Source organism: Dama dama, chromosome 33 (genome assembly GCF_033118175.1).
Source record: "Dama dama isolate Ldn47 chromosome 33, ASM3311817v1, whole genome shotgun sequence".
In the NCBI taxonomy this organism is placed as follows: Eukaryota; Metazoa; Chordata; class Mammalia; order Artiodactyla; family Cervidae; genus Dama; species Dama dama.
In genome coordinates this window covers 4,068,828-4,094,790 of record NC_083713.1, presented here as the reverse complement: position 1 = coordinate 4,094,790, position 25,963 = coordinate 4,068,828, and the positions used below count along the sequence as shown (strand labels likewise).

General features: G+C 42.0%; 1 protein-coding gene and 1 non-coding gene across 3 annotated transcripts in view; both read left to right on the top strand.

Moving 5' to 3' along the window:
* CYFIP1 (cytoplasmic FMR1 interacting protein 1) overlaps nt 1-25,963 on the top strand; it is a 101,361-nt gene that overhangs the window by 41,183 nt on the left and 34,215 nt on the right. Inside the window, exons 9-18 of one of the 2 annotated variants that reach the window (XM_061135414.1) lie at nt 3,691-3,795; nt 5,595-5,686; nt 8,080-8,197; nt 13,580-13,702; nt 14,566-14,691; nt 20,640-20,806; nt 22,020-22,167; nt 22,878-23,025; nt 24,300-24,456; nt 25,554-25,650. In XM_061135414.1, coding sequence (XP_060991397.1) covers nt 3,691-3,795; nt 5,595-5,686; nt 8,080-8,197; nt 13,580-13,702; nt 14,566-14,691; nt 20,640-20,806; nt 22,020-22,167; nt 22,878-23,025; nt 24,300-24,456; nt 25,554-25,650 — 1,281 coding nt within the window. Of the gene's footprint in view, nt 1-3,690; nt 3,796-5,594; nt 5,687-8,079; nt 8,198-13,579; nt 13,703-14,565; nt 14,692-20,639; nt 20,807-22,019; nt 22,168-22,877; nt 23,026-23,243; nt 23,398-24,299; nt 24,457-25,553; nt 25,651-25,963 lie in introns of both variants that reach the window. The other variant, XM_061135413.1, reaches the window with a different exon arrangement.
* Nucleotides 566-670, top strand: LOC133051372 (small nucleolar RNA U13). The gene has a single exon (XR_009691866.1). It is a non-coding gene; the product is annotated as a small nucleolar RNA U13 (small nucleolar RNA).

The window sequence follows — 25,963 nt, the reverse complement described above, 5'->3', positions numbered from 1 at the left end:
ACAGAATTCAGGATCCGTTTATGATAAAGCATCTTAACAAAGTGGATATAGAGGGAGCATACTTCAGCATGATGAAGGCTGTGTATGACAAGCCCACATTAGCATCATACTCGGCAGTGAAGGTGCGTCCTCTCTAAGATCAGGCACAAAGCAAGAATGCCCACTCACTCACCACTTTTAGTCAGCCTAGTATTGGCGCTCCTGGCCACATTAGTCAGAGAAAGAAAAGAAATTACAGGAATCCAAATTGGAAAGGAGGAAGTAAAATTGTTACTGTTTGCAGATGACATGATACTATACATGGATAATCCCAAAGATACCCACAAAGAGCTTTTGGAACTAACACATGAATTTAGTAAAGTTGCTGGAGGTAAAATAATATACAGGAATCCATTGTGGTTCTATATACCAACAACAAGCTATCTGAAAGATAAATTTTTTTAAAAAATCCAATTTATAGTTGTATCAAAAAGAATAAAATAACCTTGGAATGAATCTACCCAAGGAGGTAAAAGACCTGGACTCTGAAAAATTATAAGACGTTGTTGAAAGAAACTGAAGACAGATCCTTTTGTAGTTCATGAGCATGATGATTGGGTGTTCACGCTGCTGCGTGACATGTGCCTCCTTCCAAACCTTGTTACGACATCGGCACATTACCTGTCTGACGTAAAAAAAAAAAAAGAAACTGAAGACAACATGAGCAAATGGAAAGATCTGTTTTGTTTTGGGGGTTGGAAAAATTAACATCATTAAAATTCCCGTACCACCCAAGGCCATCTACACTTTTGATGCAACCCCTATCAAAGTACCAATGGCATTTTTCACAGAACTAGAACAAATAATTATAACATTTGTAAGGAAACAAAAAAGACCCCAAATAATCAAAACAATCTTATAAGAGAAAGCTTTAAGAACAAAACTGGACGTATCACACTCCAGTTTGATGTAATTGATTTCAAACTATACCACAAAGTCAGAACAGGGTGGTATGGCACAAAAACAGACACATAGATCAGTGGGACAGAGAGCTCAGAAATAAACTCACTTAATGGGCAGTTAACCTGTGACAAAAGAAACAAGAATATGTGACCCGGAAAGGACAGCCTCTTAACAAGTGGTGCTGGGAAAACTGGACTACTCTCTCATGCCATATAGAAGAACAGGCTCAAAATGGATTCAGGATTTAATTGTTAAGACCTTAAACCAAGCTGATTTTAGAAGAGGCAGAGGAACCAGAGATCAAATTGCCAACATTCGCTGGATCATCGAAAAAGCAAGAGAGTTCCAGAAAAACATCTACTTCTGCTTTATTGACTATGCCAAAGCCTTTGACTGTGTGGATCACAATAAACTGTGTAAAAGTCTGAAAGAGATGGGAATACCAGACCACCTGACCTGCCTCTTGAGAAACATGTATGCAGGTCAGGAAGCAACAGTTAGAACTGGACATGGAAAAACAGACTGGTTCCAAATAGGAAAAGGAGTACGTCAAGGCTGTATATTGTCACCCTGCTTATTTAACTTATGTGCAGAGTACATCATGCAAAATGCCTGCTGGATGAAGTACGAGCTGGAATCAAGATTGCCGGGAGAAATATCAATAACCTCAGATATGCAGATGACACCACCCTTATGGCAGAAAGTGAAGAGGAACTAAACAGCCTCTTGATGAAAGTGAAAGAGGAGAGTGAAAATGTTGGCTTAAAGCTCAACATTCAGAAAACTAAGATCATGGCATCTGGTCCCATCACTTCATGGCAAATAGATGGGGAGACAGTGGAAACAGTGTCAGACTTTATTTTTCTGGGCTCCCAAATCACTGCAATTGGTGATTGCAGCCATGAAATTAAAAGACGCTTACTCCTTGGAAGGAAAGTTATGACCAACCTAGACAGCATATTCAAAAGCACAGACATTACTTTGCCAACAAAGGTCCATCTAGTCAAGGCTGTGGTTTTTCCAGTGGTCATGTATGGATGTGAGAGTTGGACTGTGAAGAAAGGTGACCGCCGAAGAATTGATGCTTTTGAACTGTGGTGTTGGAGTAGACTCTTGAGAATCCCTTGGACTGCAAGGAGATCCAAGCAGTCCATCCTAAAGGAAATCAGTCCTGGGTGTTCATTGGAGGGACTGATGTTGAAGCTGAAACTCCAATACTTTGGCCACCTGATGTGAAGAGCTGACTCATTTGAAAAGACCCTGATGCTGGGAAAGATTGAGAGCAGGAGGAGAAGGGGACAACAGAGGATGAGATGGTTGGATGGCATCACCCACACAATGGACATGGGTTTGGGTGGACTCCGGGAGTTGGTGATGGACAGGGAGGCCTGGTGTGCGTGGTTCATGGGGTTGCAAAGAGTCGGACACGACTGAGTTACTGAACTGAACTGAACTGAAACCATAAAATTCCTGAAAGAAGGCTCTGACATCATTAGTTTTAGCAATATATATATTTTTTGATCTGTCGCCTCAGAAAAGGGAAGCAAAGGCAAAAACAAATGGGACTACATCAAGCTCAAAAACTTTGAAGGAAACTGTCAACAAAATGAAAAGACCACATACTGAATGAAGAAGGTATTTGCAAACAGTATATTCAACGAAGGGTTAATATCTGAGATGTAGAAAGAACTTGAACAACTCAATGTGAAGAAAAATTTTTTAGTGGACAGAGGATATGAATCAGCATTAATTACAAAGAAGACATAGAGATGACCAAGAGCTGCATGGAAAGATGCTGAATATTACTCATCATCAGGGAAATGCAAATCAAAACCACAGTGAAGTATCATCTCACACTTGTCGGAATGGATATTGTCGAAAAGACTAGAGATAACAATTGCTAGCAAGCAGGTGGAGAAAAGGGAATGCTGGTACAGTTTGAAATCTGGTGGGAATGCAAATTGCTGCAGCCACAACCGAAAACAATATGGTGGTTCTTCAGAGAATGAAAAAAATTACCATAAGATCCAGCAATTCCACTTCTGGATATTTATATGAAGAAAAATACTAATTAAAAAAGATATATGCAGCATTGTTAACAATATCCAAGACATGAAAGCCTAAGTGTACATTGCATAAGAAGATTATATATATATCTACATAGATACATATTTAGATATAATGGAATGTTATTCAGCCATAAAAAATGAAATCTTGCCATTTGTGAATGTACTTAGAGAGTATTGTGCTAGCTGAAATAAATCAGGCAGAGAAAGACAAATACTATATGATTTCACTTATATGTGGAATCTAAAAAAATGAAGAAACATAAAACAGAAGCAGACTCATAGAAACAGAACAGACAGGAGGTTCCCAATTGTGGTGTAGAGGAGTGAATGAAATAGGTGAGATTAAGAGGTGTAGACTTCTGGCTACAAAATAAGTGAGTCCGTAGGATGAAATGTACTGCTTTGGAAATACCATTGTTAATATTGTCTGTCTTTGCGTGGTGGACCAGTGGTAACTAGACTTATTATGATAATCATTTTTGAATGTATAGAAATACCAACTCACTGTGTTGTGCACCTGGAACTAACATAGGGTTGTAGGTCAACTACAGTTTTTTTAAAAAGTGCTTTTTGAAATAAGAATGAATTGTCATTTCAAAGTTATGAACTATAGCAGTGTGTTTATGGATAATTAAACCTGCAGTTCTAAGCTTTTTATGTGCCATTTTGTGATTTTCAGGTCATGGGATTTGGTCTATATTTGATGGATGGAAGTGTCAGCAACATTTATAAACTAGATGCCAAGAAAAGAATAAACTTATCCAAAATAGACAAATACTTCAAGGTGAGTTGTGGTTTCTCAATAAACCTTCTTATTGAAGTGAATGCAGTTTGAGCTTCGGGAGGTCAACCTCTGTGACTTTGGTCCATAGTAGGAAATGCAATGTTGGCAGGTGGGTGGGTGTGAGTAGACTGTCTCCTGCCCTTGTAGCAGTTTTGCCTGAATTTGAACCTTGTCGAAAGGAATCATGCCATATGTATTCTTTAGTGTCTGGCTAAGCACACTTTGTCAGATCGTCCCTATGGGAACCTGCAAACATAGCTTTTACTTTTTCATTGTGGTATGACTCTACATTTTATGACTAAACTGCAATTTACTTATCCGTTCTCTGATGAACATGAGATTGTTTCTGCGTTTTGGCTTGTCTGAGCAGTGCTGGTTTGTGCACGTCTGTGCACATTTTTACTGATGAGTGCCCAGTGGTGGATTGTGTATTCCTCTAATAGAATGGACGTGTTCGGTGCAGTAGATACAGCCTCACGATTCCCTGACATGGCTGTGCTGACTTGCATCGCACCAGCAGTGAGTGAGCCTTCTTGGGCCTTCATGTCGTCACCAACACTTGGCTCTGTCATTCTTTGGGAAGAAGGGGGCATCCTGAAGGGTGTACCTGTGTGTCTTTGAGATTTTATTGGCTAGTGTTTCCTTGTGGTTTAGTTGATGTTTCCCTGATTGCTTTTCACAGTATTGTTAGTCTTTTGTATGTTCTCTTTGTGAACTGTCCTTTCAAGTCTCTCATTCTTTTTTTTTCCATGTTGATTTGTAGTTCTTTACGTCTTCTGGGTATGTGTCCTTTGTCGGATACATGTGTTCTAAAATACATGGATTTCCCCGATGTAGCTCTTATTTTTCACTTTCTTGAAGAGTCATTGGTGAGCTGAGGTTCTTAATCTTGAGAATTTTCTTTTGTATTACCATCTAGTAGCATCATCGTTTCCTTTTCCATCTAGATCTATAATCTAGATGTAATGTATGCTGTGAGATAGGGGCTTGACAGTCTTGGATATTTTTTCCCCTGTGGATATCTAATTGACTCTGTTTTCCCTTCATTGCTCTAAGGAGTCACCTGGGTCATAAAGCAGGTGTCTTTATGTGAATGACTCTGCCTTAAGTTTCTCTGCCCCACTGGTCTGCACCTGTGCTGGCTTAGTTGCTGTAAGTCTCTAGCAGGTCGTCAAGTTATGTTCTCCACAGTTGTCTTGAGCATTGTCCCTCTATCTTGTGAAATATATTTTAGAATTGACTTGCTGATTTACACACACACACATGCACATACTACCCATAAGCCATTTTTCCTCTTGGAATATTGTTTGGCATTCTGTTGAATCTGTAGATCAATTTAGGGGAAATGGATATTTTTAAAATACCATGTTTTCCAATACATGAACCTAACATAATTCTCTATTCACTTAGAACTTTAAAATTTTTTCTAGAATTTTTGGTAATGTTTTGAAGTCTTAACATATTTTGTTAGATTTAATAATACATACTTTTATTTTTTGATGCTATTGCAATTTTTTTCTCTTTAGTTTTTTTCTAATTGATTCTTGTATATAGAAATGCAGTTTGTTTTTTTTTAATGACCATGGTTCTAGCAACAAGATAGGTTAATTTTGATGTTTGAATTGGTTCTTTAAGTGAATGTAGAAGTTGTTTACAGCTTTTTTGCAGTAAGTGATTTGCACAAATAGCATTCAACCCGCAGTGATTATTAGCATTTCTCATTCTCCTTAGATTGTATTTGGTGACTAAATACAATATATAATGACCCTGGGTTTTTTATTTTTATTCTTTGAATACAGCAACTCCAGGTGGTTCCGCTGTTTGGAGACATGCAAATAGAACTGGCCCGGTACATCAAGACCAGCGCCCACTATGAGGAAAACAAATCTCGGTAGGCAGAGAGTGAGTTGCCCCGTCAAAGCATTCTTCAGTGCTCTCACTGTGGTTCCTGACATGCTGCTTATCTATCCAGAGATGCGACCTTTGACATTTCAGTCACATGCCTGATATGGTAGTCTTTTCCGTGTCTAGATGTTTACATTTAAATTCATTTACAAGTGCAATTTATTTTCTTAGTAGAATGGCCACATTTCAGATATCTAATCGTTAGGGTCTACTGTTTTGGCCAGCACAGATATAGAACTTTTCATCATCCCAAAGAGTTCTGTTAGACAGTGTTGGTCACATATATGGAAGTATAAATAAATCCTCTGGGTGCTGATAAAAGCTTAACAACCAGTCTGCTGGGAAGGGGCTGGATGTTTGTATGCAACTTACAGAGGTTATAGAACTATCACCCGAGGGCCAGAACCCGACCAGGCTTATTTTCGCAAGGTCTCAGTTGTTGAGAATAGTCTTTACATTTTTAAAGAGGTTTTTTTTTTTGTTTGTTTGTTTGTTTTTAAGATGATGGCTCTACGGCTGATATGACAGAGACAGTGTAGCCTCCAAATTGTAAAGTGCTTACTTTCTGGGCCTGTGCTAAGACAGTTGACCAATCCCTGTTATACAGAATCTGCAGCTTTTAGTTACAAGTGATAGTAAAAATATATAATTCTTTTTATTGTGCCTTCCACGTAGTCACTTGAGTCTCATAGGATGCTTCTGTTGACTTTGGCCAGATCCGTGGTCTCCATTCAGCCATGGTTTTGAAAAATACAGCTGCACCTCAATCTGGCTACTCAGAGGTTAGCAGTCTTTTTCTGTGAAGGCCAAATTATAAACATAGTATGTCTTTCTAGCCACATGTGTCACATACTCTTATCCCTTGTTACTTTTTTTTCCCCCATTACTCTTTAAATCTGTAAAAACCATTTGTGTGGCTCTGGGGCACATAAAATCTGGTCACGTTGGGTCTGTGCTGTATGCAGCTTGCCAGCCTCTGTGCCAACTTATTTCCTAACACATCTGCCATTAAATCTGATATTTTGAGCTTCCTCAAAATCACATTCACTAAACCGAACCCTCTCTTCCTTTCAACATCGACTTGAGCTCTGATTTGGAGGGTGTACTGATTTCCACGGTATAAATAGAAATGCCTAAATGTAGGTTAGCAGTGTACACCTCCTACTGTAACAAACACAATCATCTCTATAGCATAAGTAATGGTGAAATCAATGAAAGAATCAGGAAGCAAGGAGTTTTGCATACTTTGTTTTTAGTATGATCTGGTGTACGTCATTGGCCATCATTACCAGTTAATTTCTGTGTTTCACAGCCACTGAGGCAGATGCCTAAGCCTGTAGCAGTCAGCCCTGAGAGCTCAGTCCAACAGTCTAGCACCTGTGTCTGGCCCCTGGGGGCTGGTGCAAGTGGAAGATGTTGGCTTCTGGCTCCTGTGCCAGCTTATTTCCTAACACATCTGCCGATAAATCTGATAACACGTGTGCCTCTCCTGAGGTGGACATGCTGTCTGGGGCCTGCAGGGAAGGCCAGTGTGTTGAGAGTGGACCCTGGCACGGGGCCTGGCCTGTGTGCTTGCTGCAGACTCAAGGAGCCGCCTTGATAGTGCCTCTGTAATCGTCACGTCATTTTACAGTGGAATCAAAGTTTAAAGTGATGCTGCTGGAGATAGTGTACTGATTATCTTGAAAATTGGTAATCTGCATCCTTTCCTTCTGGCGAAGGGGGCAAACTTGTTAGAAACATTGTACAAGTTGGTGCTGAGTGTGAGGAAACCAGGAGAACTGCTCTGAGCCCGAAGACCCATGCTTTCTGCCCAAGAATGCCAACAGATTTCATCTTTTTTTTTTTTTCCCGATTTAAGCTTTGACACCCTTTTTTTCCACTCTTTTGACTACATCTGTTTGCTGCTGAAATGGTGTGTTGTACATGTAGTTAGTTATGGCAACACTGTCTAATTTCCAAGTCATGTCAGTTTGAACTCTCCCATCAAGGATAACTTTTGTTCCTGAGTCTTTGGCTGACTTGTTTTGTACTAGTTTATATTTTCACATGTGAATAATAAAGAAATATTAGTTCCTGCCAACTGTGCAGCAATGTGTCAAGGGGCTCTGGAAGGGTTACGCAGTATCTTGCATCCAGCAACTCTCAGCTTTGTGGAAAGTAGTTTACTGATTAAGGAGAAATTACGGTTCCTTTTCCAGAATACAGCCATGTATTCTGACCCGACACGGGGAACTGAGGCAGACCCAGCTGTTACCATGCAGAGGATGCGGCGTTTGCTCTACACCTCAACCTCAGCTTCAGCAGGCCTGCTGGGCTGGGGGTGGGCCTGCCTTGCAGGTGTCCCTCAGGTCATGCACATTTCCCCTTTACCCCCAGATGGACTTGCACATCCTCCAGCAGCAGCCCACAGTACAACATCTGCGAGCAGATGGTCCAGATTCGGGAGGACCACATGCGCTTCATCTCGGAGCTGGCACGCTACAGCAATAGCGAGGTGAGTGGCCTCTGCCTGCAGTGCACACCAGGCAACACCATGTCAGATGTCCTTGTATTCTATGCACCCAAATTTAGTTTGAATTTTACACCTTTCATTTACTTTGAGAAGCATAGTTTAAGTACTATGTACTTAACAAGCTGTCATTGTAATGGATGAGGCAGTGCAGATATGATATAATGGAGTTTGTTTGGATCTGTTCAGCTGTCCAAAAAGCATCTTCTTTTTTTTGGAAAAATATTAGCAGTGATCCCTAAAAAATGACTGAGTTGGGACCATGAATTAAGTGCATTTTCTAGTCTAGTTCCGTGGTTCCAAACTGCTAGGAGAAAGGAGAGTGGAGTGGAAGACATCAGGAGCAGAAGGGGTGGTTTTGACTTGTGCCCTTTCCTGTCTAGAGGGAGGAAGTACAAGAGCTTCTAAGTTGATGGGAAGAAACATCAAGTGCCCAGAAAAAGGCCTGAAGATGGGTGTGGGAGGTAGTGCTCTCTCTTGGGCCACGGGCCTTGTTAATTCCCCCCACTTTGCAGCTGGGTTTTCTGTGTCCTTGTTTGGGCCAGTCACACTGCCCATACCTGCTGCATGCCTGGCTCCAAGCCAGCATTACTCACATGGGGAGGATGGGTCAGGGGTCTAAGGGAGCAGAAGCAGCAACGGGAGGGTCATTTCTCACGTCCTAGTAGACGAGACACCAGATCAGTGTCAGAGCAGTGGTCGGTGGCATGGATGGGTGCTGCAAATGGTGTAGAGGGACCTAGGGACTTGGGGCCACATAGAGAGGTCTGGTTTTTGAGATTGTAGTACGTTGGGGTTCTCAGGAGGACCGTTACATTTGGAGGAAGAACTGTGTGCTGGTTCTGCCCATTGCAGGAAAATGAGCACTCCATCCCTCAACCACAAGCACTGGTCAATATGTAACCAAAATGACTGAAAGATAGCCGAAACGCTCAGGGCCTGTTACCCCCTTGCAGACCCCAGGTGGCGGCCGACCAAGTAGAGATGGGGGCCAGCCCTCTGCTCTTCATGTAGTTGTCAGCTGAGTTCATGAGGCGCTCTCAAACAGCACAGAGAGCTCATGTCTGCCTTTCCAAATGGAGCATTTGACAGCAGGCGTGGTTCCTGTCTGCCTTCTGAGCTCTGCCATAGTGCCCTTATAATCAGATGATGGTTTTAACAAGAGAAAGGAGATCTACCTTTGAAAGCTTTGCTCAGTTTATTTTTAAACAGATTTATGAGGACATAATGCACGTATCAGACAATGCACCCATTTAAATTACGCAGTTCAAAGGTTTTTAGTATATTTAGTGAGTTCTGTAACTGTCACCACAGTCTTGTTGAACACTGTCAGCAATCCCAGAGCAACTCTGCACCCGTTAGTAGTCACTCCCCATTCCCCTCCTTCTGGCACCTGGCAGTCTACTTTCTGTCTATGGATTTACCTACTGGACATTTCGTATAAATGGAATCATATAATACATGCTCTCTGGTGACTGGCTTTTTTCATTTAACATTGTATTTTCAAGGTTCATCCATGTTATAGCCTGCATCAATAATTTTATGGCTTATAATATTTAAAATAATTTTATGTCTGAATAATACTGCATTGCTTGGACATAGCACATTTTGTTGGTTCATTATGAATAATGCTGCTATGAACATCCATGTACAAGTTTTCGTGTGGATGTAAATTTTCATTTCTCTTAGGTAGATATCTAGGAATGAAACTGCTGAGTCATATGGCACTCATTGTTGAACATTTGAGGAACTGCAAAGCTGTTTTCAAAGCAGCTGCACTATTTTACATTCTCACCAGCAGTCTGTGAGGAGTCTGATTTCTCTACATCTTCGCCAGCCCTTGTTTCTGTTTTTTTTTTGTTTTTTTTTAATTCTGACCGTCCTAGTGACTGTGAAGTGGTACCTGGTTGTGGTTTGGATTTATATCCTTAATGGCTAATGAAACTGAATATCTTTTCATGTACTCGTTGGCCAATTTTAAGAAATGTCTCTTGAAGTATTTGCCCATTTTTAAATTGTATTATCTTTTTGTTTTTTTTTTTTTACTATTAGGTTCTTAATATTCTGTTATCTGTCATGTGATTTTCATATATTTTCTCTTGTTCTTTTGGAGTTCTATCTCCTGTTTTTTTCCTGTTCTTCTGGCTTTTTGCTGTCTCAGTGATGCTCTTTGAAGCACAGTTTTTTATTTTTGATGTGGTCCAGTTTGTTTTATTTATTTACTTGGCTGTGCTGGGTCTTCATTGCTGTGCAGGCTTTTTCTCTAGCTGCGGCTCGCAGGGGCTTCTCTCAAGGCTGCTGCTCTCGCTGTGGTGCCTTCTCTTGTTGCGGAGTGTAGAATGTAGGGCACGCAGACTTCAGTAGCTTTGGCACGTGGCTCGCTGGTCGTGGCTCGCAGGCCCCAGAGCACAAGCTCAGTGATTATGGCGCACGGGCTTGGTTGCTCTGAGGCATGTGGGATCCTCCTGGCCTGAGGCTCACACTCATGTCCCTGCACTGGCAGGCAGGCTCCTCACTGCTGAGCCCCCAGGGAATCCCGGTGTCGTCCACTTTTATCTATTTTTTCTTTGGTTGTTTGTGCTTTTGGTCATAATGGACAAACCGTTGCCTAACCCAAGTCAGAAAGATTTACCTCTTGTTTTCTTCTAAGAGTTTTGTAGAAGTTTTAGCTCTTATATTTAGATCTATGATCCATTTTAAGTTACTTTTTAAGTATGATATAATTTAGGGGTTCAAGTTCATTCTTTTGTATGTGGATATCCAGTTTTGCCAGTATTGTTTTTTAAAGACTATTCTTTCTCCACTGAAGGCACCCTCATCAAAATCAATTGACTGTACACTTCTGTGTTCATTGCAACATTATTTATGGTACTCAAACCAAAGAAACAGCCTAAGTGTCTACAGACAGATGAATGAATAAAGAAAATGTGATATATAGTACACAATGGACTATTACTCAGTCATACAAAAGAAGGAGGTCCTGCCATTTGTGACAGCATGGATGGACCTTAAGGGGATCACACTGAGTGAAGTGAGTCAGACAGAAAAAGACAAATACTGTGTGATACCACTTCCGTGTGGCATCTGAAAACCAAACTCATGAATACAGAGAACAGACTGGTGGTTGCCAGAGGCAAGAGGTAAAAGAAGTGAGAAAAGATGGCCAAAAGGTACAGACTTTCAGTTATAAGATAAATAATTTCTGGGGCTGTAATATGCAGCATGGTGACTGTAGTTAAATAGTACAGTATTATATGTTTGAAAGTTCCTGGGAGAGTAAATCCTGAAAGTTCTCATCACAGGAAAAAAAAGAACTGTAACTGTGAGTTGGTGGATGTTAACTTATTGTGTAGTCATTTCACAGGATTTGCACTTGTCTCAGTCGCTTAATCGTGTCTGACTTTTTGTGACCCCATGGACTGTAGCCCACCAGGTTCCTCTGTCCATGGAATTCTCCAGGTAAGAATACTGGAGTGGGTTTCCATGCCATTGAACCCAGGTCCTCCCGCATTGCAGGCGGATGCTTTACCGTCAGAGCCACTAGGGAAACCCATATCAAATCAAAGCATATTGTACACCTTGTGTATGTATCAGTTATATCTCAGTAAAACTGGGTGGGGGAGAACCAGTCGATTATAATCCTGAGGCTTCATTTCTGGACTCCCAGTTCTGTACCATTGACCTTCATGTCTATCCTTAGGCCAGCACCACACTCGCGTTTTTAAATTGAAATATAGTTGATTTACATTGTTGTGCCAATCTCTGCTGTGCCGCAGCGTGGCTCAGTTATATGCATACTGACATTCCTTTTTAATACTCTTTTCCGTGATGATTTATCGCTTGATGTTGAATATAGTTCCCTTTGCCATACAGTAGGACCTTGTTGTTTATCCATTCTATAAATAATAGTTTACACATGCTGATCCCAAACTCCCAGGCCCACCCACCTCCCGATTGGCAATCACAGATCTGTTCTCTGTGTCTGAGAGTCTGTTTCTGTTTTGTAGATAGGTCCATTTGTGCCATATTTTAGATTCCACATATAAGTGGTATCATGTGGTGTTTGTCTGTCTCTGTTTGACTTAATTTACTGGTATAATAATCTCTAGTTGCATCATGTTGATGCGAGTGGTATTGTCTTGTTCTTTCTTATGGCTGAGTCGTATGATCGTGTGTTTCAGCCGTTGTGAATACTGCTACTGTGAACATAGGAGTACCTGTATCTTTTTTTGCCGTGCAGCGAGGCACGTGGGGTCTTCCCTGATCAGGGATCATGCCTGTGCCGCCTGCATGGGAAGTGTGGACTCTTAACCACTGGACTTCCAGGGAAGTACCCTGCATGTATCTTTTTGAATTACAATTTTGTCCAAGTATATGCCCAGGAGTGGGATTGCTAGATCATATGGAAATTTTATTTTTAGCAATTTTATTTTTATTTATTTAGGAATTTTAGAAATTTTATTTAAGGAATCTCCATAGTTTTCCATAGTCACTGCACCAACTTACATTCCCACAAACAGTGTAGGAGGGTTCCATTTTTATTATTTTATTATTTGTGTTTTAGTTCTCCATTACATAAATTTTCAAGCACACAAATGAAGAGACCACTCCTGGCCCCTCAGATGCCACACTAGGCTTCATCACCTACCCCTTTTCAGTTACTCCTCCAGGTTAGCTTGAAGCAATTGCAAGATAACATAGCACTCCCTCTGAATATATTTCCCATGTGTCTCTAACAAATGAAGAGCCCTTTTAAAACATAACCATAATTGCATCACACCTAAAGAACCAAGTATGTATTCCTTAGTAGTAAACAGCTGGTAACTGCTCACTTTTACCCTCTTTGCTCATTAGCAGTAGTGGCTTATTTTCCCAGGGTTTTGTGCCTCCGTGTATAAGCTGCAGTGGTTGACGTGACCATCCCCCTTCTCGTGCCTATGTCCACCCTCATTTTCTGTGCCATCATTTGCCATGACCTTTCCCCTGTGTGTCCTGTACACTGCCAGATTAGAGGCCCCGTCAAACACAGCTCCCGTTCTCCAGGCCCACCTGGCCCCTGGGCAGCCATGCTGAGGTCTGCTGGGGGATCCGGTTGATTGTCTGGGATGTGGACAGCTGCATCCACTGCCTTGAGGCATGACTCGGGCTCAGCCTGGTGGTCCCCTCAGCTCCTTGCTCCTTCCAGAGCTGGATTCCTTTGCTCTGTGTATCAGTTATTAAAATAATTGATTCCCTAGCATCATCTAAAGTAATAGCTAGTTTTTTAGAACTACTTTTGCCAGTGTACATTTGGAGTAGGCTCCTAGAATGGGTTTGATAAGTGGTTTCCTGGACACTGGTGACTTCTTAATGCTCTATCATCTCTAGGTGGTCACGGGCTCAGGCCGCCAGGAGGCTCAGAAGACAGATGCTGAATACCGGAAGCTCTTTGACTTGGCTCTTCAAGGTCTTCAGCTGCTGTCCCAGTGGAGTGCTCATGTGATGGAAGTGGTGGGCCCTCTCACTTTTATTTGGAAATGCACCCCCTAGTTAATTAGAAGTGCTTTTCTTCCTAAACTTGTCAATAAACTGACTAAACTATATTTATTCTGCTTTAACTTGGCCATTGGATCAAAAACAAATTGGCTTTTTATCTTTGGCACTAGAAATAAGAGTATATATTAATTTATGTTTCTAAGATGGTTCAGTGTACATTTCATTTACATATATTAGAATTCAGGGTCCTTATCTTTTAAAACACATTGGTAGAATTACATTTGTATTGTTATGATGATTTTTAATTCTCATTTTTTAAAAGAGAACACTCTGTATTTCTAGCCATCAGTTTCTTTTGTTTAGGATTAGTAAAGTGGTTTATGATGCATAAAAAGGTTTGGATACTCATAAGTCAGAAGATTTTTCTGTTTCGTTGTTTATTTTGCTCAGACAAGAATTTTTATATTTGGATGGATACTTGGTTGTTTGAAAGGCTAATTCTTTTAGAAATGGTGATAAAATGCTTATAGTCTTAGATATTCCACATAAAATATCCAGACCATTTTACCTGATGTATTTCTTAAGTTTTTGATGCATCACTTGAAACTGAAGTCACATTTCCAGAATGTTTTGCAGTTTTATGGAGATGGACTGTGTGTGCATGCATATGTAGTGTGCATGTGCACATGTGTACATGCATTGTGTGTGTGTGTGTGCATGCAAGCACTCATGCCTGTGTGTGGTTCTCAGACTCAGTGAACAGGAGGAGGCTGACCTTTGACCTTTGGTAGCTTTTGGCAGTAGTCCTGTAAGTCAGACCAGCAGTTAAACATTTTGCATTCAGTGTGACTGTCGCCCCTCTTTTTTGATCACACCAGTATTCGTGGAAACTTGTGCACCCAACGGACAAGTACTCTAACAAGGACTGCCCTGACAATGCTGAGGAGTATGAGCGTGCCACCCGCTACAACTACACCAGCGAGGAGAAGTTTGCCCTGGTGGAGGTATGGTTTGCCTGCCTTCTCCTCCTTTGATTCTGACCTCAGACTGTCTTTGCTTTACAAAGAAAGGCAAAAACATGAATGAACTACTTGTTTTATGCAGTTTCGTCTGTGTGTAGGGCAGCTCTTTGAATCTGTCACAGATGTCAGAATAGAGATTAAAACAGGTTGTGGGTTCCTGCTCACTGCATAGACACTCCCCTGAGCCAGATCAGGGCATGTTCTGGCTAGAGCTTGGGAGCCTCAGCAGTTTTTTGTTGGCAAACACAAGAGGAGTGAGTTGAGACCTGGGTGTTGGAGGGTGAGGAACCCCACTCACAGCTGTGTGGTCCCTAGCTCTGCATGATGTTTAGGACTCTTGTGATGAACAGGTCTTAATTTCTGTGCCTTCTAGTTTCTGGATGTATGTTTTGTAGCTGTACATTTCCTACCTTGTTTGAGAAATCTTTGCATACCCCCAAGATCATGAAGATAGTCTTCTACATTGTCTTCTGGATGTCTTATTCTGCCTTTCGCATTTAGATCCAAATAACCTCCTCCAACCCTCCCAGTTGCTCTGCCTGCCATCTCTGTTGTGCGTCAGGTGACCGTACCCGGGCAGGTGTGTTTCTGCTCATGTTCCAATCCATTGGTCAATCTGTCTGTCCTTTCCTAATCCCTGTCTTAATTACAGTAGTTAAGTGTGTCTTGTAAAGTACATCTTTCTCTCTTCAAGAGTTCTTAGCTCTTCTCACCCTTTGCATTTTCATACATTTTAGAACCATCTATTTATGTCCCAGTGAATCCTGTTAAAATATATTATAAGGGTATGAATAAACCTATAGACCATTTTTGGAAGAATTGACAAATTTATCATATTAAGTCTTTCATGAATCTGATATGTCCATCCATTCGTTAAGATTCTCTAATACCTCTTTTCATCTGTAAAACTATTGCACATCTTTCGTTGGCTTTATTTTTTTCTAAATATTTATCACTGGTGTTTAAAATCAAAATTTTTTTTTAAAGTTTTCCTTGTATCTACCAACTTGTCTAAACTCACTTATTAATTGTAATAAATTATCCATAGATTCTTCTGTATTTTCTAGTTATATAATCATATCATCTGGAAATGATGACAGTCTTATTTCTCTCCCTTCTATTTTTTTTTTAATCACACTGGGTAGGATCCCTACTCATTAAATAGAAGGAGACTCTGGGCATTTTTTGTCTTGTTTCCCATCCCAAAGGGAAAGCTTTCAACATTTTGCCATACAATGTATTTGTTATAGGTTCCTTGTAACTACCCTTCCTCAGATCAGGGAAATTGCCTTCTATTCCATATTTGCTAAGAGATTTTATCATGGATAGATACTAGTTTTATAAAACATTTTTTATCCATTAAGATAGTTTTATGATTCTTTTATTCTATCAGTGTGCTAGATTTACATTGATAGGGTTTTTTGGATCAGGTTTAATATTAAGCTAGCCTTGCATTCCTGGTATAAACTCAACTTGATCATGGTATTTTATCCTTTTTATATATTGCAAGATACAGGTTGCTAAGATTTTTATATGGATTTTTGCATTGAAGTTCATGAGTAAGAGTGGCTTTTAATAATACTTTTTTCTTTTAATGTTTGGTTTTAGAACACTTTTAGATTTGCAGAAAAATTGCAAAGATATTACAGTGGATTCCCATATACCCTGTGTCCTTTTTCATTTATTACTAACATCTTATTTTAGTATTGTTATATTTTTAATAAGCTAATGTAAATACATTATTATTAGCTAAAGCCCATGCTTTATTCACATATCCTCACTTTTTCTATAACATTCTTCCTCTGATCCAGGATCTCACATCACATGTAGTCATCATGTACCCTTTGACTCTTCTGGGTCATGACACTGTCTCAGACTTTTCTTGTTTGTGATGACTGTGACAGTTTTGAGGAGTGCTAGTCTTTAGAATATCCCTCAACTGGAATTTATCTGATGTTTTTTCCATGATTAGACTGGGGTTGTAGCTTTTGCAAAGGAGGAGCGCAGAGCTGAAATGCCAGTTTAATAATATCACGTCAGAGGCCCATGCTGTCAGTGTTATTGATTCATCGTGCTGGTGTTGACCTTGGGCATTTGTCTGAGAGCATGTCCAGGTGTCTCTGTTGTGAGGTTACCTGCACCAGCTACCAACGCCCACTTTCACAGGGTGCTTTTAGGGAGGAGGCTATTGTGCTTAGCCCACACCTTGATAACCTTCCATTCTAATGTTTGGATTCTGGCTTCATGAAATGGTTGATGACACTCCCGTCTTTTCTGTTGTCTGTAGTGGTTTGTGTAAGATGTTATTTTTTCCTTAAATGGTTTCCAGCATTTACTTGTGAAGCTTTTCCTGTATGGGATGGCTTTTGAAACTTTCAGTTTCTTTGCTATTTGTAGAAGTATTCAGATTTTCTATTACTTGTGTCAGGTTTGGTAAGTTGTATTTTCAAAGATTTTTCTAAGAATCTTCCTAAATTTTATTATTTTTGACACAGTTTTTTAATAAGTTTTCATCTTTTTTGGTAACAGCTTTTTTCCCACATACCTACAGTTCACCCATTTAAAGTGTAAAATTCAGTGCTTTGAGGGGATATATTCACAGAATTGTATAATCACAAACAAATTTGGAACATTTTTTTGTATTAAAAAGAAACTCACACCCATTGGGAGTCACCCCCGCATTTTCCCCTTCCTTTATCCCATGGCAGCTAACAATCTGCGATCTGACTCTGTAGATTTGCTTATTCTGGGCATTTCATACAATATGTGATTGTGCTTGGTTTCTTTCACTTAATAATATTTTCAAGGTTCCCACATATATCAATATTTCATTCTTTTCCTTGCCAAGTAATATTCCATTTTATGTATATATCATAGAATTTATCCATATTAGCTGACAGACACTTGGGTTGCTCTGCCTTTTCACTTATGAATAATGCCGCTGTGAACTTGTGTGTGTAGGTTTTTGTGTGGACTAGTTTTCCTTCCTTCTTATAATACATCTAGGGGTAGAGTTGCTGGGTCATATGGTATCTCTGCCTTTAACATTTTGAGAAACTGCCAGATAGTTTGCAAAATGGCAACACTGCTTTACATTCCTGCCAACAGTGCCTGAGAGTCCACTTTCTCCAACTCCTTGCCAATGCCTGATGCTTGTTTTGATTCTGGCCATCCTACTAGATGTGAAGTAGTGTCTCATTGTGGTTTTGATATGAATTTTTATAATAACTAACGCTGTTGAGCATATTTTCATGTGCTTACTGACAGTTTGTGGGCTCCCCAGGTGGTGCCGTGGTAGAAGAATCCGCCTGCCAATGCAGGGGACCTGGGATCGATCCCTGGGTCAGGAAAATCCCCTAGAGGAGGAAATGACAACCCACTCCAGTATTCTTGCCTGGAGAATTCCATGGACAAAGGAGCCTGGTGGGCTACAGTCCATGGGGTCACAAAGAGTCAGACACAATTGAGTGACACAGTTGACAGTTTGTATATTTTTGGAGAATTGTCAGATCCTTTGCCCATTTTTTAATTGAATTATTTTTCTTTTTATTATTGAGTTCTTTTTATATTCTATGAAGCAGTTCTTACCAGGCATATGATTTGCAGCATTTTCTCCCATTTACTTTTTACTTTCTTAATGGGATCTTTTGAAGCATAAAAGTCTTTCATTTTAATAAAGTTCAGATTTTCAATTTTTTCTTTGGTTGCTTGTGCTTTTGGTGTCATATCTTAAGAAATCACCACCTAACCCAAGTCACAAAGATTTGTCTTGTTTGTTTGTTTTGTCTTAGATATTTTTAAATGTATATGGTCCATTTTGAGTTAATTTTTTAATGCTATGAGATAGGGTATTATATCAAAGGTCCCCAAGACCACCCTTAGCCTAGATTTTGCTAGACTAAGCTACTAAGCTACTAAGTAGCTGTTCTGTTCAAGGTTATGATTTATTATAGAGAAATGACATAGATTAAAATCAACAAAGGGCAAAGACACCTGTGTTAAGTCCAGGAGAAGCCAGGGGCAAATTCCAGATGTCCCCCTCCTTATTGGAGCTGCAGGGAATGTGTTTATTTCTCCTGGCAGTGGTGGGTGACCACAGATGCAGAGTGTTGCCATCCAGGGAGGCTCACCTGAGCCTTGGTGTCCAGGGTTTTTATTGAGGGTCAGTAATGTTGGCATGTAGCACAATTGCTATAGCACTCAGCTACTCAGACTGTAGACCTAAAAGAAAAACAGCTGTTTCTGATAAATCACATTGTTAGCATAAAATGTCTGGTGAAACTGCTACTGAGATGGCCCAAAGCCTCAGATACATATTCTTCGGGCTGAGTATTCCAGTGGCTTGGAGTCGTTTCCTAGGAGCCAGCCACAGGCCAGATTTCCCTGGGAATGTGCAGGGTTTGTTCATCCCAGGTTATTGATATGACCCTTTCCTTCACAAGAGTCCAGCTTGATTCTCTTGCATGAGGATATCTAGTTGTGCCTCAATATTACCTGTTCAGGTTGCAAAGAGTCAGACATGACTGAGCGCATGCACATTTGTTGAAAAGATAGTATTTCCCTATTGAATTGTTTCACACCCTTGTTGAAAACAAATTGATTATAAATGTGAGGATTTATTTCTGGACTCTTAATTCTAGTCTCAATCTGTATATTTATCCTGTTCCAATACAGTCTCATCATCTCTTAGTATCTGTGGATTGTGTGCTAACGTCCCCTCCTTATTCATAATGCTTGTCTGTTTTTTCCCTTGATCAGTCCTCCTGAGCATTTGTTTTGTTTATAAAATAGCTTTTTCTTAGTTTGTCACTTTCTAGTATATGCTTGTTTTCTGTCCCATTAATTTTTGCTTTTAGATATTCATTTCCTTCTACTTTGGGGGGGTTATTTTTATCTTTTTATAAATTAGTGATGAGTATTGTTGTTATTATATTTAGTCCAAAGCTCCAGATTTACCTTTCAGCACACCTTTCCTACATTCCATAGTTTGAATATGTTGTTAGTGTTGTTCAGTCACTGAGTCACGTCTGACTCTTTGCAACCCCATGACTTGTCGCACACCAGGCTTCTCTGTCCATCACTATCTCCCTGAGTCTCCTCAAACTCATGTCCATTGAGTCAGTGATGCCATCCAACCATCCCATCCTCTGTCATCCCCTTCTTCTCTTGCCTTCAACTTTTTCCAGCACGAGTATCTTTTCCAATGAGTCAGCTCTTCACATCAGGTGGCCAAAATATTGGAGCTTCAGCATCAGTCCTTCCAGTGAATATTCAGGGTTGATTTCCTTAGGATTAGATTTCCTTTAGATTGCTGTGAGCTTGAATTCAGTTCAACTTCAATTGGAGAATTTGCTTTTTTAAATAGAAAATTTCCCTTTGTTTCCTCATTAGAAAAGCAACCCGTGTTCATTATATAAATCTTCCAAGCAAACAGAGAAAATGTGCATGTGAAATGAGGATAGAATCCTGTCTCTGGTGCCATCACAAAAATGAACTTTAAGCAGTTCACTGCATTTTCTTCGGACTTCCTATGCATTTTAATTCACTATGCCATTGTTAACAGATGGGATTTGGGTTACAAACTTGTAATTTCTTTTTTCTTTTCCAGATAATAACAGATTTGCTCTCCTCAATCTTTTTCTTCTTTTTTGTTTGAAGTCTTTCACAGAGATATGTACCCTAGTAGATTGAGGAGTATTTTGAGTCAGTTACCAAATGCTCCTGTTAGCTCCAGGCCAAGCAGATCTGTCCCTGCCCTCGGGCACTTGTAGTGCGATGGGGTCAGGCCCAGAAACAGGGACAGCTGCAGATGTACAGGAGAAAACAGGAGGCCGGGGGCGAGGGCCTGGGCTCAGGGGAGGCAGGCACCTGGCGTGTGTCAGGCTCGCCTGCCACCCTCCGCCCACTGAAGGTCACATGTCCTCCTGCAGGTGATTGCCATGATCAAAGGCCTGCAGGTCCTGATGGGCAGGATGGAGAGTGTGTTCAACCATGCCATCCGCCACACCGTCTATGCTGCGCTACAGGACTTCTCCCAGGTCACCCTCAGGGAGCCGCTCCGGCAGGCCATCAAGAAGAAGAAGAATGTCATCCAGAGGTCAGCCCTGCTGCACACACCTCCCTGCACAACCGTCCGTAACCGAAGGGTCAGCTTAGGTTACTTTTTTATAAATATGCTCAGTACACTTATATTCAACCTCCAGACACCTGTTTGGTGAATTTCCTCTAAATGTAATGTAATGGGTCCAGTTATTAACCTGAACAACCCATAATAAGTCAGATACAAAGGTCTAAGCAGTCTGGAGACCCAGGAACAAGGGTTTGGTATCTTAGACGTGGGTGTGTCTCAAAATCTGTGCGACAATTCTGCTTATCCGGAGTGTAGGGACACACAACTCAGCATCTCATCTCCCACTTCAAAGTTTATTATCTTCAGTATTTTTGCTTCTATTCCTATGGCCTGTCCTACAAATTAGTCATAAACCTTATACTTATTTCAGAGATCCTACAGCAATCTTAAGCTAGGTTTTTATTAATGTTCAGCATTTTAGATAAAGTCGTCTTTCAGAGACATTTGTATAAAATGAAGCTCAGAGGGGCTCACATGGATAGTGATTTCTTTTCGTTGCTTTATAGTTGATATAAATGTCACTAATAACATCTTACTACACTGTCAGGCTTCCTAGTTTTTGTTCTCTCACCTGGAAGGCTTAGTGAAAATTTTCATGTTTTCAGTGAGCCTCAGTATTGCTGCAAGGAGCCTCACTGCTACTGTCTGGGAAATGTGCAGCGTAGTCTAGCTCAAAGTGATCAGAGTGGGCTTGTGGGTGTGTCTGCCCTGAACGTGGTGCCTGTGGGGGACTCCACATGGTGGAGCCCTGTTGGGAGTGGTGGAATCCGGGTGTCCAAATGAGGTGGGGACAGAGTCCCCAGGATTGTGTTGGTGACCATATTCAAATGAGAAAAGGGGATAAGTCTTGAGAAGGTTGTTTGAACTCTGAGTGGATGTTTAGGGCCTGTCTTCTTGCTGCCCTTAGCATGACTCAGTATTTAAGAAATCAAACACCACTTCTGGGCTAATTGATGCAAAATGCCAGCACATTAGATTTTCTGAGGGTGGTAACATCCCCAAGAGAATGGTCTATTTTGAAAGTTTGGTGTTGAACTGTCTCATTGCCACATCCTCCCACTGCCCACAAGGGAACTCATGTGTCAGAGTTGGCTGTGAGTTAAGTTAGGATACTGTGATTATAAAAGTGCTGAGGATGTCAATACTTTGTCACACCTTAACAACTTGACTGGTGGTTTAGTGTCCTGCAGGCCATCAGGAAGACTGTGTGTGACTGGGAGACAGGGCATGAGCCCTTCAACGACCCAGCCCTGCGGGGCGAGAAGGACCCAAAGAGTGGCTTCGACATTAAAGTGCCGCGGCGCGCTGTAGGACCCTCCAGCACCCAGGTTCTCATTCCTTGCTCTACGGGGTGACCGTGAGCTGGGGATTGGTGGGAGGCTCGGAGTGAAATGACCTCACCGTGGCCAAGTACAGTCTGGGTCTTTTTTGCTCCTTTATTCCTTGTCCAAGTGAATCTAGGGTATAGACACCCCATGAGTCCCAGGTTTGGTTATTTGCATGCAGAACTTAATTTGACTGCATCAACTCCTATCCCCAAAATGTGGGTGAAAGTCTGTGTGTCCATATTTACACTATATTTCCTGGTGGGTGTTTAAATGTGTGGTTATCATTTCTATGTAGAGTCTAAAAAATGATTATTCCTAAAGACAAAATTTTTGGAAATTTGGAAACATAGCTTTGCTATGTCCCTGGTCTTCAGCTACCACTGCTAGTCTTTCTCCTGCACACTCAGCTCCCTCCTGCCCCTTCAAGCAGCTTTCCTCTGATCCTCACATCTGATTTCATCGCCCTCTGCTTTTTCCCCTCCTGTCTGGGAACTGTGTTCTCATCAGCTCTGTGTTGTGGGCTTCTAGAGTCTCTTCTGTCAGCCTTTTGGAGAATCGCCAGTTAGGAAATCTTGGGGTACCTGGGCGGAGGGTGAGGGTGCCACCTGGGCCGGTCCCTCCTGTCTGCCGGCGTGCACGCCCCTGCCCGTCCGCGTGCGTCCTTGCCCCGTGCCCCCGTGACTAACGCTCTCCTGTCTGTCCGTGTTTAGCTCTACCTGGTGCGTACCATGGCGGAGTCCTTGAGCTCTGCCGAGCTGCTCAGGCAGCTCAGGTCTGTGGGTGCGGAAAGACTCTTGCATGTGGTTAACGCGTTTCTGAGGCAGTCCTACGTCTATCCGCCCCTTTTAACCTTTGGTGGTAAGACATCATTTGTTTTTCTTGTTGACGTTTATGACATGAGGCTCTGAGTTCTTTGTCCCAAGCAGCAACGACTTGGCCGTGTGGACTGGTGCTCCCCCTGCAAGGAGCCAACGCAGTGTCAGCGGGGCAGACCTTCTCGTGGTTTGTCTGTGTTTGTTGTAACTAATGTGCCATGTATATTTTCTCCCCTACAAATGTTTCCTTGGATAATGCAGCTTTACATGGTGAGAACCATGCTAGAGTCCCTCATTGCAGACAAAAGTGGTTCCAAGAAAACCTTGAGAAGTAGCCTTGAGGGGCCCACCATATTGGACATAGAAAAATTTCATCGAGAGTCATTCTTCTACACCCACTTGATAAATTTCAGTGGTAAGACCTACTGCTGACCAGTGTCTGCCCCAGCATATTCTAACACCACTAACACTGTCTAGAAAGCTCCTGCCTGGCTGGCTGCTCCTGCTGTGGTCCCTTTGTCCTCCCAGGCAGTGACACATGTTGTAACCCTCGTGGCATTTCCTCGCCTGTTGCTTTAAATGCATGGCTGGCCAAGGACTTCCTCCATGTGGCATGGCCCTTAGCAGGGTGAGGCCCATTGGGCCGGGGCTGGCCCAGTGACCTAGATGCAAAGTCTTTGTAACCTACACTGGGTCAGCAACTCAGGCCAGTGTCGCTGTCACCTGGCTTCAGAAACCACTCCCAGGCTAAGTGTAGAAAGTAGCAGGTGACCCGAGGTGCACACTGCACATCCTGTCCTGGGGTGACCATGGTGTCTGTGGACGCCCTTGGTCTTCATGGAGTTGTACATGTTTGTTTCTTGCTGGAGCCATTATTCAGGGTGCGAAGCCACTATCTTGGCTGCAAGTGCTATAGGTTTATAGTAACAGTTAGGCTTTTGTTTTTCTCTTCATAAAAGGACGGAAACATTTTTTTTCCAATCTGTTTTGCATTAGATAGACATGCACTAAGTATGAATACAGTATTGTGTCTGTATCCCAAGTAAAGCAAATCCTGCCAGAAGGCACACAGTGTTAACCATGTCCCGTTGATGGGTGTTGCTGGGCTTGCAGTGCTGGACGCTGACTCTCCTGTTTGTGAACGAGAATCAGCACATCCAAGTGGCTTTGTCTGTGGCCACACTGTGTGCAAGGCACATACTCATGTCCACTTGCCGAGGCCCAGGGCTGAGAGCCTGGCACGTGCTCCCTTGCATTGCCCTGTGGAGTCTTTTCTGCTTATAGAAGATTAATGTGGTGTCTTTTGAATCCCTTAAGAAACGCTGCAGCAGTGCTGTGACCTTTCGCAATTGTGGTTCCGAGAGTTCTTTCTGGAGTTGACAATGGGCAGAAGGATCCAATTCCCCATTGAGATGTCCATGCCCTGGATCCTGACAGACCACATCTTGGAAACCAAAGAGGCATCAATGATGGAGTAAGTGTTCTGGAGGCCTGTCCCAGACTCCTGTCCATGATGTTTGAAGTCCTTGGTGGTGTTTGGGAGGTGGAGGCGGGGCCGATTGTTCTGTGCTTCATTTGAAGTCATAATTCTTGGGGTGAGACTTCAGAGAGCAATACAAGGAACAGGTGTCTCGGCTTTGGATTGAGATCTGGTGCCCAAGCAATAAAACTGATTAATAATAAGTTCTGTGTCCAGGTGCCAGCAAGGTCCTGGGAACTTGGCAAGGGGAGAGGTAGCCTGACCTCTAGTGTGGCATGGCCTCAGACCCAGATGGATTTGGGAGAGGAACTGTTTAGTGTGAGGCTCAGGGTCAGGGCTGGGGGTCAGAGACTATGAAGAGGTCAGAAAATACGAAATCCATGGAGGGAAAGTAATAGCAAACAGGGTCTTGTGTGGTGAGCAGATGGGGTCCCCGCCCAGCTGTCCTCCCCGTCTTCCTGACCTGTACACACCAGGAGAGCAGCCTTCCTTCCCTCTGTAGCAGCAGTGGAATCTATTCCGGAACGTTAGAGGTCTTGGTGAGCGTGTGTGCTCTCTGAGGGCTGCGCTGGGCCTGCTGCTCACGTGTCTCAAGCCCTCAACGAGACCTTACCTCTGCAGACTGCTAGTTACCACCTTTTGTCCAGGGTAAGAGGGGCTTTGGCCACACCAGATTTGCTCTTGGTCAGTTATGGGGCCCGGGACCTTTGTATGTTTTTCTTTTTAGGTCAGGCAGTGTATTCTTAAAAATAAGAAAGTGACTCATTCTTGTGGTTATTAAAAAATTGCAAATTGGCCTGAAAATCTTTGAAACACGATAAGTGAGAAGATGAAGTTGTAGGAGGCCATCATGGACCTGCCCGGTCCCCTGGGCGTGGCTGAACCACACGTGTCCTGCCAAAAGCCCAGCCTGCCTGATGGGGCTGTTTTGTCAGGGCACTCACAGGAACCAAATTTGGCATTTGAAGTAAGAAATTATTTTTCCTCATGAGGAAGGAGAACAGTGAGTGTTATATTTCTGGTGGAGCGGAGGGTGTGAAAGCCAAGAAAGCCTGTGTGGGCAGCCGGGTGACCTGTCTCCCCTTCTGCAGGTACGTCCTCTATTCACTGGACCTATACAATGATAGCGCCCACTACGCCCTCACCAGGTTCAACAAGCAGTTTCTCTATGATGAAATCGAGGCAGAGGTAAGGGCCCAGGCACTTTTAACAGACTTTCTTTATTTTCCTTTTTCCTCTGAATATTAGAGGAAGCAGACTTTCTTTTTAATACAAAGAGATTTAAACAGTGGAATGAACTTTGAAATAAACATTTTGGGATGCACCCTTCTATCAGCACTTTTTTTATGCATCCACACAGGACGATTGTGTTCTTCAAACCAGCTTCAAGCCACCCATCAGCTGTTGGGTGACATTTTTTTCACATGATCCCATGTCTCACATGACCCCATGTCATAAGCACCACATATCTTGCCTGTTTTCTTGCATAAACACAGTCTAG